Raw genomic sequence first — 15,521 nt, forward strand, 5'->3', positions numbered from 1 at the left:
TGTTGGGCATTTTTCTTGGCCTTCAGACAATAATTCTGATTGCTACACTGCCAGATGGGAAAGGCAAAAAAAGAGAAGAAAAGAACAAAAGGCCAATTCCTCAAGGGCAACTCCAGACTGGAATAGAGTCCAAACCCTCTCCAGGAGATTGGTTATGGAGCCCAAGTAAGTGAGTTGAGATGAGATCTACTATATGTAACCAGTTGAAGGAGCTTGGAAAGAAAGTAACTGGCCTTTTTTAAGTTTCATGAAGACATTTCATCTCTCATCCAAGATGCCTGGTCCCTTGTTTTAGTTCTTTTCATAAGGGTTGATTGAATTACTCTTTGTCTGACCCCTCACCCAGGTACAATTTGGTTTGGGAGACTAGGGGGCAACAGACGCCCCTGGCACCTGGGATTACTAGGACACACGAACTGAAATTGTATTGCTGCTCGTCATATATCTTATACACATTTTTGAAAGACAGGATTTTAGCTTGTTATGTGCCATTTCAACTGCACACTAAAACACCATTTTTACAGGTATGCCTATGACAATGCCAAGCTATCCTTTGGGTAAGTAATTTATTACATTTCTGATATAAAGAATCAAGCCTTCACTTCTTCTTTCATCATTGAGAAAATATTCACTTTTTGTCATGCCATTGATTATGAATGTCTTTAGGCCAGCCAGGTTTGTTCTAAGATCTCCATTTGATATGCAGTTAGGGGGCCCTGTAGAAGGCACACTTCAGTATAGTTAACTAATATAACCGAACACAGTACTGCAAGCCTCATTAGTTTACTGCCTATCCTTCAACATTGAAAAGCGGTGAACCATTATCCCTTCTTGACATACAACATGATATATGTAGTGTTGAATTTGTAGTTTTTTCACATTCTGTTTATAATTTTAGTAATTCTTGATAATTCTTGATCTTTTTAACCTCTTAAAAAGGGGGATATCATTAGCTTACTTTGTAGACATACACTAAACAAGCATAGTTTCACAAACTAGAAAATATCTTTTATAGGTCTAGTGCTGTCTGATTTCAATTTGGAGATATCTAATAGGTGACGATTTTGATCAGGGGTCAGGTTGGGCCTAAACGTACCTGCTGTATATATTAAGCAGTTAAAATAAACATTGTTGTTCTGTTTGTTGTTGTTTTTAAAGCCATTTTAAAGCTGATTTGGTTAATGCTGTTTCTTGGTTTATTCCATGTGGAGTTTCATATCTCATATCTGTGTATGTATAATATATATGTATATCGCTTATACTGGTTATCTTTTAGAATACTCATATGCAGTTTAATTTTTATGTTTTGGATTTTTTTAAGTTATGGATTCAAATAAATTACAGAAAATGTTTCAATTCTCCATATGTTGCTTTCTGTATGTATAGGAGCACCAGTCAACCCCGCAATGCCCAGTTATGGTGCAAATCCCATGATGCCAGCCATGCCAGGTAATTCTCCAACATTTCTTATTCATTTTTTTCAGACCTGGGCTCATATGATGACACAGATTATTGGTAGGTCAACTACCACCTCCTAAGGGACAGCCAACCAGCCTCCTCTGACACTGCCTCCTGGACCCACTGCATCCCCACCCCACCCCCCCTCTAGCACATGACACTCCGCAACGTAACCCCATGTCCTGACTTAGTCTAGGGAGTCTTAGCCTACTCACCCCTTAAAGTCTCATTCAGGCAGTCCACCAACTCATTAGTCTGAGGGTGGTAAACGCTGGTCCAAAAGGTTTAATGCCCAGTAGTTCTTCTTGTGTGCAAGACATGAACAAAGTGCCCTGGTCAGTCAGTATCTCTACCCTGGGATCCCGACTCAGGATATGACTTGAAACAGTGCACTCTTTGCTGAAATGCAGCACTGCTTTGGGATATTGTGTTGCATTAACCTGCATCAGAACGAATACAAAGTGATATCCCCATGCACTCCAGTGAAATCCCCCCCCAAACAACTGGTACCAACAACTGTGTGCATTCTTCCTGCATGGGATTGTCATGACTCACTCTGCATAATCTTTCCATAATCATCACAAAATAATTAAATGCCAACGCTACGTCAGGTCGCACTTTGACCATCAACATTTGTGGTCAAAGTCCAACATTTGTCATCACAAGACTGCTCTGGTGGAGCAAATAACTGGAAGTGCAAAAAAACAAAATTATATATGCATGAAATAGTTTATAAGCACTGTGTTTGCGGAGTTTTATATATGTATTTAAATATGTGTAACAATTTGTCATAATTGATCATACACAGCCATGATGATGCCTCAGGCTCCCATGCCTGCTCCTGCTGCTGACCCCATGCAGATGGCAGCAGCAACGCAACAGGCTCTAATCAACCAGCAAGCCCTTCTCATGGTCAGCACTATGATGATCATTTTGTTCACATCCTTTATCACCCCTTCATCCCTCGTAAGGCCAAAGTTTAAATTTCTCCCCTGTCCTCTCAGGCCCAGCAGATGACCATGCAGGCAATGACTCTGTCCCAGCAGCAGGCACAGGAGCAGCAGAAGAAGGAGCAGGAGAGACTGAAGAGGGAGGAACAAAGGCAGAGGGAACAGGAAAGAAGGCAGGAGGATGAGAGGGAACGGAGGCGTAAATCAGAACGGCGTTCTAAGGACCGTTCAAGTTCACCTCCTCCTCAGTCTCGCTCACCCCCACCTGTCCAGTCCAAAGCATCTGCGCCTAAAATCACCCAAAACTACAGTCAGCCTGAGGCAGAGGTATTTATATTAAATATATATATATATATATATATATATATATATATATATATATATATAGTATAGTTTATAGCATATTGTGTGAGCAACTACTTTTCAAAACACTGTCAGTGTGGTACTTGTATTCAGTTGGTTACTTGCTGTGACATTTTTTAAAAAAATCCTTGCCCCCTTGAATTTCTGAGCATTACTGCCCACTCCCACTTTCCCTCTCTGTCACATCCACCCGCTCCCGCAATATTTGTATCCAGTCCTGCCCACAGACTCATAGTTTTCACATGGCGTCAGAGCTAGGGGGATGCATCCACCTAGAGGGAAAAACAGTACTGCAGTCCTTTGCACTCCTTTGCCATCAATCACAGTTTAACAAACCGCCAGATAGTTGCTGTGCTGTCGAATGCACAAATCTACATTTATTTACAGCTGCCAGAAGAGCGTAAAGTATTGCGCCAACACGCCTCTCCTAACCCCACCTTAGGGAATGACCTAATCACACCAATCCCTGCTTCTCCACATTAACCCCGCCTGCATTTTAAACTGTAGGAATGATTCACTGACATTGTGAAAACTTTACTGTTATGACACAACATTAAAGTGACAAATGAATACTTTTCTGGTCCTACACTGTAAATGTCAAAATGAACAAAACATACTTTTTCCATGTGGTAGTTTATTTGAGCTAGTTATGTACTGCTTTCCTTTGCTTTAACTATGAACTGTTTCTTGTTCTTTACCTCCTACATGGCAGCATTGTTTGCCCGTCCAGACTGAAATTACAGGTAGCTGTCCGTACTTTGAAACTATTGATCCTGGGAGCAGTGTAATGTGAGGGATTCTCTACAACATACGCATAGATGTGACTGAACTGGAGCTCGCAGATTGTTAATCAAAAATCCCCCCAAAATTTTTAGTGTACAATCTTTTATAAATGACTTGCAAATACATACATATTATTCAATTGAAATGATGACTGACTTGTTTCTGAAAACAGCTGGTCAATACACTTACAACGTAGGATACAGACAGTGTTTGCTTTAGTCTTTCAATTTGGATTTTTTACCTCAAACTCTGTGAATGTGAAACAATAGTGTCATGTCATTATGCACTTCCTTCTCCTTATCGTTTAAATGTTACTTTTACAGCCAGAAACAGAAGTAAACTTAGATGCAGATGAGCTATACTCTGTCAAAGATAAGAGGGACTTCTTCCAGAAGATTGGTGAGTTCAATGTTCTTTCTTGCTCAAATGTATCATTCACAAGATATATGTTTGACAGATTATTCAAGTCATGTATAACATTTATAAATTTCTGCAATAACCTTTTCCCTTTCACCACGCTTTTATCTCTAATGTATTGGTCAGATTCATGCCCAAGAATTTTTCTTGATTCCATATTTTCTTGAATGCTTGATTCATGACTTTGTAAAGCCAGGGGTTTAGCCTATTGTTTATTTTTGTTAAGAAGGTCCTCAAGTCAAAATATACAAATTAAATGATTTTAGGCTGCAATCTTTATGGAGTTGATTTTGACTAGTCGGTCCATGTTGTGATGTTTTTATGTTTTACAGGAGGTTTAAATATTGTTTTTCTATTTATAGAATTCAATTTGCATTTTCAGTGATTGCTCCTGTAGTGTTTTTTTTAAGTCATGGTTTTTCTTAATCCCATTTTCTTGTGCTGTCCTACAGCCACTCAGCCCAACCCTAAAGACCCTAAAACCCTAAAGACACGTCAAGCCCCAAGCACAACCAGACAGCAACAGCACTCACCTCCATTAACTTCTCCTTTGCCCCCACGTGTAGCAGCTAAGCCAGAAGGTAAGAGGATTTTAGAAGTTCAAGGGTTCTCTGAACTGATCCTTCCTCTAAAAAGCTCATTTTAATTCAGATCATTTAGGGTAATCTCCAAACTAACTACCAAATAAATGGTAAAATGATAGCAAATAATAATATTTTGTACCAAAAACATTATGGATTCAAGTCTTTTTACACGTGAAAGTCTGAGCCAAGGTTTATAGAATAGAATAGAATAGAATAGCCTTTATTGTCATAGTACAGAGTACAACGAAATTGGAGTGCCACTCCCTTGGTGCAAGATTCAATAATAAATATAAATGTAAAATATAAAAAGTACAAAAAAAAAACAATCGTAAGTACTCAAACAATAGTATGTACAATATATACAGGATAGCAGCATTAATATAATGACAGTATGAATAGCAGCATAATATAATGACAGTGACGGTATGGAATAGGTTCAATTGTTTTTGTGCTTATTTACTACGGTGATAGCTCTGGGAAAGAAGCTATCCCTGAATCTGTTTGTCCTGGTTTTATGTGACCTGTACCGTCGGCCTGACGGTAATAGTTCAAACAGTTGGTTGCTGGGGTGAGAGTGGTCCTTGATGATATTGCCAGCTCTGCTGAGGTACCGAGAGTTTGCAGTGACCTCCAGGCTGGGCAGAGAGCAGCCAGTGATCTTCTGGGCTGTGTTGATGACCCTCTGCAGTACTTTCCTGTCCGCAGCTGAGCACCCTGCATACCATGTTGTTATGCCGTACGTTAGGATGCTCTCTATGGTGGCTCTGTAAAATGTCACCAGCAGCCTCTCCTCCAGGTTGTTCCTCCTGAGCACTCTCAGAAAGTGGAGACGCTGCTGGGCCTTTTTTACCACCGCCGTAGTATTTGCAGTCCAGGAGAGGTCATCAGATATCTGCACGCCCAGAAACCTCATGGAGTGTTCCCCCATCCACACGTTCCCGTGGATGTAGAGTGGGACCGGGTCTGCTCTGCCCTTCCTGAAGTCCAAGATAAGTTCTTTAGCTTTCGTGGTGTTCAGTTGGAGGTTGTTAACTGAACACCACTCAGTCAGTCTGTTGACCTCATCTCTGTAGTCCGACTCATCCCCCCTTGAGATGAGTCCAACCACTGTGGTGTCATCCGCGAACTTTATGATGGTGTTTGAGAGATGGGTAGGGGAGCAGTCGGATGTGTAGAGCGTAAACAGGACGGGACTCAAAACACATCCTTGTGGAGACCCGGTGCTGAGTGTGATGGTGCTGGACCGGTGGGGGCCGAGTCTGACAGACTGTGGTCTATTTGTCAGGAAGTCCTTGATCCAGAGGCAGATGGGGGTGGAGAGTCCCAGGTGAGACAGTTTCTGGACCAGGATCTCCGGGATGATATGATTGAATGCTGAGCTGAAGTCCAGAAAGAGCATTCTCACATAGCTTCCTCGGTGCTCCAGGTGACTCAGCGCAGTGTGGAGCGCTATGGTGATGGCGTCCTCGGTGGATCGATTTGTCCTGTAGGCAAATTGGTGGGGGTCCAGAGTGGGAGGCAGACCGGCCCTGATGTGCTGACAGACCAGTCTCTCAAAGCACTTCATCACTACAGGCGTAAGTGCAACAGGCCTGTAGTCATTTGGGCTGGCCACAGCTGTCTTCTTGGCGATGGGGATGATGGTGGAGATTTTGAGGCAGGGCGGGACGGTGTTTGATGACAAGGAAAGGTTGAAGATTTTAGTGAAGACTTAAGTTGTTTGCATGTTACATTGTTTGTTTTTAATTTTGCTTAAGCATTTTTATCATGCAGCTAAGAACTTGACATAACATACCATTATTCTTACATTATTTACTATTTGGGCTACCTCTCCTTATATGCAACAGTGTTACAATACTGCTGTTTCTTTTTTAATCAGGATTCTTTGCTCTCCTGTACACTTGCATTTGAACTTTTTACAGTATTGTTGCAGCATATTTTAATTACAAACTCTAACTCCTCCTTCACTGATGTGTTACTGTAATTCATTGTTCCTGTCAATAGCTTCAGTGATGACCTTTCATACTTAATGAAAATTGGCCAAAATACTGAACCATCAAAGAAAGTGGGTTCGGTTCAGATAATAGTCCGAGCCAAAAACTTACATGTGAAAAGATCCGTAATACAATCTGCTGCTAATGACTTGGTAACTGATGGCACAGGGCATCTTTACTGCAGAATTCTGACCTCAGCAGGCTGTTTTGGTGCCACTATGGATCAGCAGCATATTAGGAAGGCTTGCTAGTGTTTATATCTTACATTTCCTGCGTTTTGTCTCCCATAGTGAAACATCCACAAAGCCCACCTGCAAGGGAAGTTGACCCCCCAAAAGAAAAACCAACCCCAACTCCCCTCACTAAGCCTCAACCTGAACCCACTTCCAACATTCGGGAAATCATCAAACAGTTCAACAGCCGACCACAACCAGAACCCGAACCCTTTCAGCCCGTCAGGTCTGAGCACTTCATCCTCTGTGTACACATTTCCATTAAAGCCTGAAATTGAAGTTTCCTTTAATCATCTGGATACTGCTTGAGCATTCTTTATATCTTACATGTGATGAAAAACTACCAAAGATGAGTCAGCATAAATGTTGGGGGGAAAATGGAAAGGCATTTTAGATCGTCAGAGGTTTGAGTATCACTTTAAACATAATTGGAGCTTTAACCAAATTTTGGTGAATGTGTCCAGTTTGCAGCCAGTCACATGGCTATCCTGACCAATTCAGTCTGTTGATGTCGCCAGCTCTGATGTTACTCCTCTAACAGACCATAGGAGGTACATTGCACTCTCTAAAACAGACTGAGAGAAAATCCCTGACATTTTGCTGTTCACTTGCATCTCTGCGTCCTAAGGACATAGAGCCAGTTTATTCCCTTTTTGTGTACAGACTCAGGTTGTAAAAGGGTCACCATCCCAGGTCCTTAGAACTTTGGGGATGATGTCATCGGGGACTGCAGCCTTGCTCTCGTGTAGTTTCTCCTGCTGTCACTTAACCTAGCCAAAAATTACAATAGGGAAGGGGTTCATTTTATGGGGAAGTTGAGGAAAAGGGAAAAGTGCTGAAAGTAGTCGAAGTTTATGGAATCCAGGATGTGTGATGGAGGAAGCACCACAATGGTATAAACTAACCTAACCCTGTTAAAGATATTATTTAGCTCTTTTGTTCTCTGCAGATTGCCCACTGGTTGTCCGTCTCCCACCTTACACACAGTGGTTTTCTTCTTCCCACTCTATAGCATTGGTGGTGATGTTAGGCCTCCTGCTCTCTTTGTTTGTACGCCAGTATTAATTATGAGTCAGAGATTTAGGTATCTTTTCCCTGGAATTTAAAAAAAAAATGTAAAACTAATGTTTAAATGTTTAAATGTTTTTTTGTTTCCTTTTATCAGATTTTACATCTTAAGCTAGCTCATTTTACTCATATTCTATCAGTTCATAATAAAACTTGTTGAGAGCGTGCATGTAAATGAAACCTTAATAGAATTGTCTTGTTTTCTACATATCTTTTTTCTCCTCTTTGCAGACACCCTGCAAAATCATTTGTAAAGAAGAGTAACCCCAAAGAGGAAGCTCTGGCTAAGCTTAAAAACAAAGCACCAGTGGCACAACAGAAGGTCAGAATACAAACAAATAACTAGAAATCTTTTTTGTTTGTTTATGCAATTACACTCTTAATTAGGTAATTCTTTAACAGTTTGACATCCTTCCTGTATGTAGAAACAGTGGCTGCCTCCTCCACCCCCTTCTCCAAAGACCCGTTCACCACAGAAATCTCCACCATCAACAAGGGGTCGCAGAGTCATCTCCAACAGCATGAGACAGAAACAGCGCTCCCTGGAGGACCTGTTCAGCTCCCAGCAGCCCCAGCACCCTCCTCCTTCTCCCCCTGACTCCCCACCACCTTCCCCAGGCTTTCAGGACATCCCTGAGCCACCATCAATGGCTGCTCCATCAATAAGTGGGTGTCCCCTGACTTCATGTTTCCCCATACATCAGCATTATTCTGTGACATATTTGGCTGATAAATAGCATCGGCCGACAACAGCTCTATATGCCCTCATATAGCTGAGGGTATGTATCTTTGTCAGTAACTTTAGTTTACTGTGTATTAACTATAGATGATGATATGCCAGAGGACGAAGGCATTCAGTCCAAACTCCACCGCTTCTCTGCTGGGGTTTACTTCTCATACTACAACATGCCAGGAAAACTGTTCCTGCGAAAAGAAGTAAGATTTGCATGCACACAAAAACAATTAGGAGGTTCACTTATATGGATACTGTTTTGGGTCCTTCTTACCATCGTGAAGGACCCATCAAATAGGGATGCAGTGGGTTTTGTGGAAACAAGATTGTTATAAGAGGAGAAACTCCTTTCTTGAAAGACCAAGGTCTTTCATAAAATTCAATTTTGTTTCTGCCAAATCCCAAGCGCCTTCAGGCAGTTGCCTCAAGGTGTTTAAGGTAAAACGCAGTAATACAATAATATGCCCCCTTTAACCAAACACTTCACGACAGTGGAAGGGAAAAGCTTCCTTTAAACAGGAAGAAATCTTCAGCAGAACCGAAATTAAGGTGGGGGTGATGGACGGAAGACAGGACAAAATAATCAATGTGCAAGAGAGTCAGACATTTATGATAACTACTGAAAATATAGAGTGGTGTGTAAGCACAAAAAACACTCAGTGCAGTAGGGTAGCCGCCAGCAGACTAGGCCTATTGCAGTGTAACTATGGGAGGATTTAGGGTCCCCTGATCCAGACCTGCTTTATCAAAAAGGAAAGTTTTAAGCCTAATGTTGAAAGCAGAAGAGTCTGTCTGGCTCCTGAATAGTAGCTGGTTCCACAGAAGATGGGCCTAAAAGCTGAAGGCTCGGCCTCCCATTCTACTTACCATTCTTGTTGTTCTCAGGAACCACAAGTAAGCCAGCAGTCTGACAACTGCTGTCATTACGCTCACTGCACAATTCTGGAGCAATTGAACGCATTTGCGTTTTTTAAGAAAGCCAGAAAATAATTGTTATAGCAGTCCAGCCTAAAAGTAAAAAATGTGTTAATATTTAAGCGGACAATGTGTTACGGCCGAGAGGGCCAGGCTGTGGGTGTGGACTCAAATGCAGACACAGAGGGAGGCAAAACGGGCTTTATTTACAGTGCCTAGTTAACTTACAAAGCAGGAAACTATGAATGCTATGAACTGAGAACCATGAGGTCAAACTATGAACATGAAACTGAGTGCTATGACTAGGTGCTAGATTTCATGGATGGATCCTGGGAATGGAAAAAGGGGCAGCGGCTTGGATGGAGGTACGCAGTCACTATAATGAGAGGAGACAAGTAGTCAGTGGCAGTCTAGTGAATCACAGCTGAAGGATTAGACTATGGTGGTTAGGGCTTACGCGTTGCAGGTTCAAGTGTCATGCGAGGAGGGGGTGTCCAAGGGGTTCTGGGTGAGGAGTGTCCAGAATATACTTGGAGTGAGGGACTTGGCAGGGAGGCAGGCAGGTGTAGTCCAATGATGGAAAGGAAGCAACCAGATGACAGAACCAGCATCCAGGCAGAGATGTGAGTAGTTTAGTTTGGGAAGTGTGACTGCCAGGTGGGTCGTGAGTTAGCAGAAGATCTGGTCTGTTGTGAATGCTGGTCTTATATGCTGGTGACTTGATTGGAACCAGGTGTGGAAGCTGGTGGAGCCCAGCGGAGTGGAAAAACCCCGTACTCACCCGAACCATGACACAATGCAATTAAAAACGGCATTTCACTACACTTGGAATTTGAAGTACTGCTGTTATAAGTGTGTTAGCCCTGCGACAGACTGGTGACCTGTCCAGGGTGTACCCCGCCTCTTGCCCTATGACAGCTGGGATAGGATCCAGCACCCCCGCGACCCTGAAAAAGATAAGCGGAAGCGAATGGATGGATGGATGGATGTTGTTGTAAGTCCATGTTAGTAACTGCAAGTTTTATGTGCAGGTTTTTTACCCCAGAGAGATGTTTAACCAGCCCTATATTCTTAATCTGTTGTGTGAACAGGTCTGTATATTTCTTTTGTTCATCTATATATCTGATAGACATGGTAGACACACAGAGTTTGGAATTCTGTAATACTCTATTTTTACTTTTTTTTTTTTTTTTTTAGATAATCAAGGACACTTACTCTGACAGCTGCGAGAAGATCAGCAAAGAGGAGAGAAGGAAGATGAAAGATCTGCTGGGTAAGATTTTGACAGTTTATCATAAACCTTAATGCGACAATGCTGCTTTTCCAATCATTATCCGCCAGTGGCTTGAAAGAATATGACTCAGTTACACCATTTTTGCCACCCACAATAGCAAATTTCAACATAGGAACAACTATAAACACCATCCAGGACAACAACATGAAGAAGAGGATTGTCATTGCAGCTCGAGACAACTGGGAAAACTACTTTACTCGTCTGTTCCCTGTGAAGGTGAGCAGACCAAAAAATCAAAGTAAAAAACATCCAAACTGTACTGTCCGTTCTGTGATCAGTCGAGTTCGGTTGCTGCTTCTCTGAGCTTCACTGCTCTTTGTGTGTTTAGCCAGCTGTATTCTACAATATACACTCTTCCACACCTTTATTTAGTATAACTATTCAAAAACAGGTACAGATTCAGGTTATTCTATCTAAGCAACCAATCAAATAGCAGCAACTCAATGCATTCAGGCATGTAGAGGTCCAAGAGGACCAAGAGGTCCTGCAGATATTTCAACATATATTTATATATGTTTTAATATTTCAGTAGCTGCAAATCTACCAGGATTTTCCCACACAGCCTTTGTCAATCACACACAGTTTTGTATGTGATTAAGATAAGATCTTATTCTAGCAGTCAGCCTCATTGATCATATGAATAGGGCATCTAACTAGCCAGAAATTTAAGGTCATCCAGGTCGTCATGTGTTCAAGAAATTCCTGCATTCTGGATAGATAAAGCTGGGTATCGTCTGCAAAGCAATGAAAACTTATGCTGTGCCTTCCAGTTATACTCCATGTAATTAGCTACATTAAAAACGTAATTAGTCCTAGCACTAAACCCTTGGATTTCCATAATTAACATTTAACATTAACATTATGTGTGAAGAGGACTTCCCTGTTACATGAACAAATTGGAGTTTGTTTGATACATATGATTCAAACGGATGCAGCACAGACAGATTATGTATCAAACTGCACAGAAAAGTTGTCCGTTTGGTGAAAGAGCTTCCCCTGCAGCCTTTTATTCTGTGACACAGTTTACACAAACACCCATAGTAATTGAACTAAGATTTACAAATTTAAGTAACACAATTACAACATTTAACAATTTCAACCTAACAGATTGGATGGGGAAAAATGTGTGTAGAGTATGCAGGGTTCACCATGAGGTTATATTACTCTGATTGGTTGAGTATCTCCATGGTATCAGCTGGAAGATTGCACCATATGAAAAATAAGATTGTCAATTGATAAATTCAGATTCAACATTACTCTGGATTGTTTCTGCCCATTTTGATGTTTTTATTATAATAACATATACAGTATGTTCAGGGGTATATGATTGAGATATTGGGTCTTGATTGAGACACTAAAGTCATGAGCTGTGTAGTTTAAAGTGCAATGCAGTAGAATCTATTGCACTTTACACTTCTTACAGATATTTATTTGCAAGCATCTCCTGTTTGTACGCAGCCAGACAGTGGGGATGCCCAGGTGTTGGGTGTCTCTCATCGCGGGATTCGTCTCCTTAAGATGGTGAGGGCATTGGGGATAAACCCCAAACATCTCCGGCTACTCAGAGGTTACAGGTAAGCATTTGCATGCACAAATTCACAGAGTAAGGGTATTTATTTGAAATACTTTCTCACTGTGTATGTACATTCTACATACTATCCATTTTTAATATTAAAATAAAAAATCTCATCTGGATCCATAATATACATGCTAAATAAATGATATAAAACGTAATTATCTCTACGTAAAGTTCATTATTTATTATCCTAAAACAGTCATTCTCAAACTGCAGGCTCCCTCTAGTGGTACACAGGAAGTCTCTGAAAAATATTTAAGATTAAATAATTATACCATGTTCTGACTGAGGGATTTCTGAAAAATTAAAATGCACAGCTCGGCCACATACGCTTTTTTTTCCACTCGATAAAAGTTAACGTAAGGATTCCCGATGGTTAGGGACAAATGCAATCACATGGCAGGGTGCTGTAAACAGACCAAACTTCAGTCAGGAGAACAACTGAGATAATCCATCCACAATATGAGGTTAGTCATTAATATACTGCTGCATGGGCTGGGCTGTAGTTAGATCGTAAGGGTTTAAAAACTGGGCTTTAAAATGAATAGTGGTAATAAAATCTGAGAGAGGCCGACAGTGATCACTGCCTTTTTTTAGGGGCTTGTTCAGATTAAATAGAACAAGATACAAAGCATTAAAACATGTTAAAAACACAACAGCCTTAATAAACACAGTAGTTTGGACCCGGAAGCAGGGTTATACGTCATCACTTAAAGACCAGACATCCCACCTACAGTTGTTATTATTATCATTTGTCACATCCTGTTTATGACAATTAAAATGAATAACATTCATATAAGAAATAAAATTGTCTCATGTAAACTGGATATGGGTTTAAATAGGCCTATACTACTGTACTTTTATGTCGATCATAAGTTCCATAACTTTAAAAGCGATATATTTTATGAGGTGGTACTTGTTGTGAAAAGTTTGAGAATCACTGTCCTAAAATATTATTTATTTATTTATCATCCTCATTAGCAAAATATGCCAGCCTGACCTGGAACTGCCCCCTAAATTGGCCAACACCACCTCTCCCCCTGCAGCTCAGCGAAAAACACACCTCATGGCCACGAAAACAAACATTGTTAACTTTGCCTGTCAGTTGTTTTCATAATGTGGCTTTCAAGTACAGTCCAAAGTTCACGCTCCCAAGATATCAGCAGCTATATTGTTCCACTGTTTTCATCAGCTAGATTAAGTTGCTATGGTAATAACTATCACAGGTCTCGTGTGCTATTCCTTATGGACGTTTTTGCTACATCTTTGATATTTTAATTCATTGTTGCTGTTGGTTATTGCATTAAATGTTAACGTGGGTCTTCATGAATAAAGTTTTGCAGAGGTGCTGTCAGCTGAACTTCAGGGTGAAGACACAGTGGCACTGAAGCTGAAGAGTGAAAAACTGGTGTTGCAGTCACGCAGGGCTCCTCAGATCATTGCTATGATTCAGTCATTCATCCAGGAACTCATCAAGGTACTCTTTTTATAATCATAGTTCATTCCATGGTCTATAATTTTAAAGGTTTTCAGCTTATATTCACAGTCTCCTTGTCTTTAGAGCCTCTTTAATTTTAGTTCATCTCTCACTCCTCCCTTTAGGACTCAAACCATGTAGTTGCCCTGAAGAGTTTTGTAACAGATGACAAGAGTCTACTCAGCTTCAATAAGGGTGATATAATCAAACTGCTGCCAATGGAAGGGCTAGAGCCAGGTAAAGTCATGACTTGAATTGTAGTCATATGTTTATGTTAGTTACTAAGACAAATATTATTTTCATTGTTTCCAGTCTAATTAGATTTGTCTGTTTCACCAGGCTGGCGTTTTGGCAACAAGGGAGGACGTTCTGGTCTTTTTCCAGAAGACCTCACCAAGCCATCTGCAGCCCCAGACTACCACTGTCTCAATCTAAACCACAGAGATGAGAAGAGGAAAAGCATGAGGAAGACTCTCATCAACAAACACATGGGCAGCAGTAATTCAAAGCAGCCTGGAAGAGAGGCTTCACCCCACGGTTTGGTGCATGGATCTCTCCAGAGATCACAACAGAGCTCAATGCAGGGCTCAGTCCTCAACTTAGAGGTGAACTCACCGATGGCTGACTTTGCCATGAAGTACTTCAGGTAGGATAAAAGTATGCTAAGTATTATTGTGAACTATGCTGAAGTGGTTTGGGGTCATATAACATGGAAAGTATAACTTTGTTCCACCCTTCTTTGTTTATCGAAGACTGGGGACAACAGGTCTGCCAGCCAACGGAAGGAATTTTTCACAAGTGATTGAATACACAGAGGTAAGTGTTGCAGTCCCTCTGATGTCATATGACCACATGTTTTAGTGCGAAATTAGTTAGATCTAATGCTATAACCAATAGTTAATGCACACCTATAATAGATGCCTTCCTGCAGTAAAATATGCCTCTGAAAATAGAATAGAATAACTTTATTATCCACATCAATGGAAAATTGTCTTTCATTCACCAAGCCATGAACAAATTAGTCAAATCACTTTATATCATCGCACATTCATACATACACATACAAATACAACAGAACAAACACATCACAGCATGCCTGATTGGTCTTGGGACAAGGGCTGTACTGGGACAAAAAATCGGCCCGGGCATTTTGACTAGAGACGGGCCCACCAGGTATTATAGGAAAAACCATGAAGCCTTTGAATGAAAACAAACGCTGTTGTCACAGTGATGTACACTGTCTTGTTGGTATATATGTATCAGTCTAATAAACCTAAACCTACACCATCCTCCCTATTCTGGTATTCAAAACAGTACCCGAAAGTAGACTGCTTGGTCGAGTTAACCTCCTAAACCATCTAGAACACATGGTGAAAACCTGAAATTAAGACAGAGAAGACTAGAGGTGAGACATGATCATTACTGATGACAGATTTAGATATATTTTCATAAACCATTCATTTTCCACATCAATAAACAGCATGGCAGGGCAAAATATTTTTTCTAACATGGCAACCTTTAAAAAGTGAAAGGAGACAGAAAGACAGGTGAGAAAGAATAAAACTTAATTGACTTTTTGATGGCATTTTACACACAGTACTGGTGCAGTATCTAGAAAATGTGGGAAAATACTGGAATCATATACAGTACTTAGCTACTTCTGAAGAAATTATGAT

General features: G+C 40.8%; 1 protein-coding gene across 3 annotated transcripts in view; it reads left to right on the top strand.

Annotated features, from left to right (window-relative positions):
• The window catches only part of LOC146702529 (unconventional myosin-XVB-like), a 61,187-nt gene that overhangs the window by 34,714 nt on the left and 10,952 nt on the right, over positions 1-15,521 (top strand). For all 3 annotated transcript variants that reach the window (XM_085465430.1, XM_085465431.1, XM_085465432.1), the window contains 18 exons: positions 525-557; positions 1,387-1,449; positions 2,267-2,370; positions 2,463-2,735; positions 3,878-3,953; positions 4,424-4,552; positions 6,840-7,008; positions 8,082-8,172; positions 8,276-8,516; positions 8,677-8,786; positions 10,530-10,589; positions 10,696-10,771; positions 10,890-11,008; positions 12,251-12,366; positions 13,704-13,845; positions 13,971-14,082; positions 14,185-14,491; positions 14,598-14,661. In XM_085465430.1, the coding sequence (XP_085321556.1) occupies positions 525-557; positions 1,387-1,449; positions 2,267-2,370; positions 2,463-2,735; positions 3,878-3,953; positions 4,424-4,552; positions 6,840-7,008; positions 8,082-8,172; positions 8,276-8,516; positions 8,677-8,786; positions 10,530-10,589; positions 10,696-10,771; positions 10,890-11,008; positions 12,251-12,366; positions 13,704-13,845; positions 13,971-14,082; positions 14,185-14,491; positions 14,598-14,661 (2,285 nt within the window). The remainder of the gene's footprint in view (positions 1-524; positions 558-1,386; positions 1,450-2,266; positions 2,371-2,462; positions 2,736-3,877; positions 3,954-4,423; positions 4,553-6,839; positions 7,009-8,081; positions 8,173-8,275; positions 8,517-8,676; positions 8,787-10,529; positions 10,590-10,695; positions 10,772-10,889; positions 11,009-12,250; positions 12,367-13,703; positions 13,846-13,970; positions 14,083-14,184; positions 14,492-14,597; positions 14,662-15,521) is intronic.

Source organism: Copadichromis virginalis, linkage group LG8, assembly GCF_057382275.1.
Source record: "Copadichromis virginalis isolate Kocher_CV1m ecotype Utaka linkage group LG8, C_Virginalis_male_GT1.1, whole genome shotgun sequence".
In the NCBI taxonomy this organism is placed as follows: Eukaryota; Metazoa; Chordata; class Actinopteri; order Cichliformes; family Cichlidae; genus Copadichromis; species Copadichromis virginalis.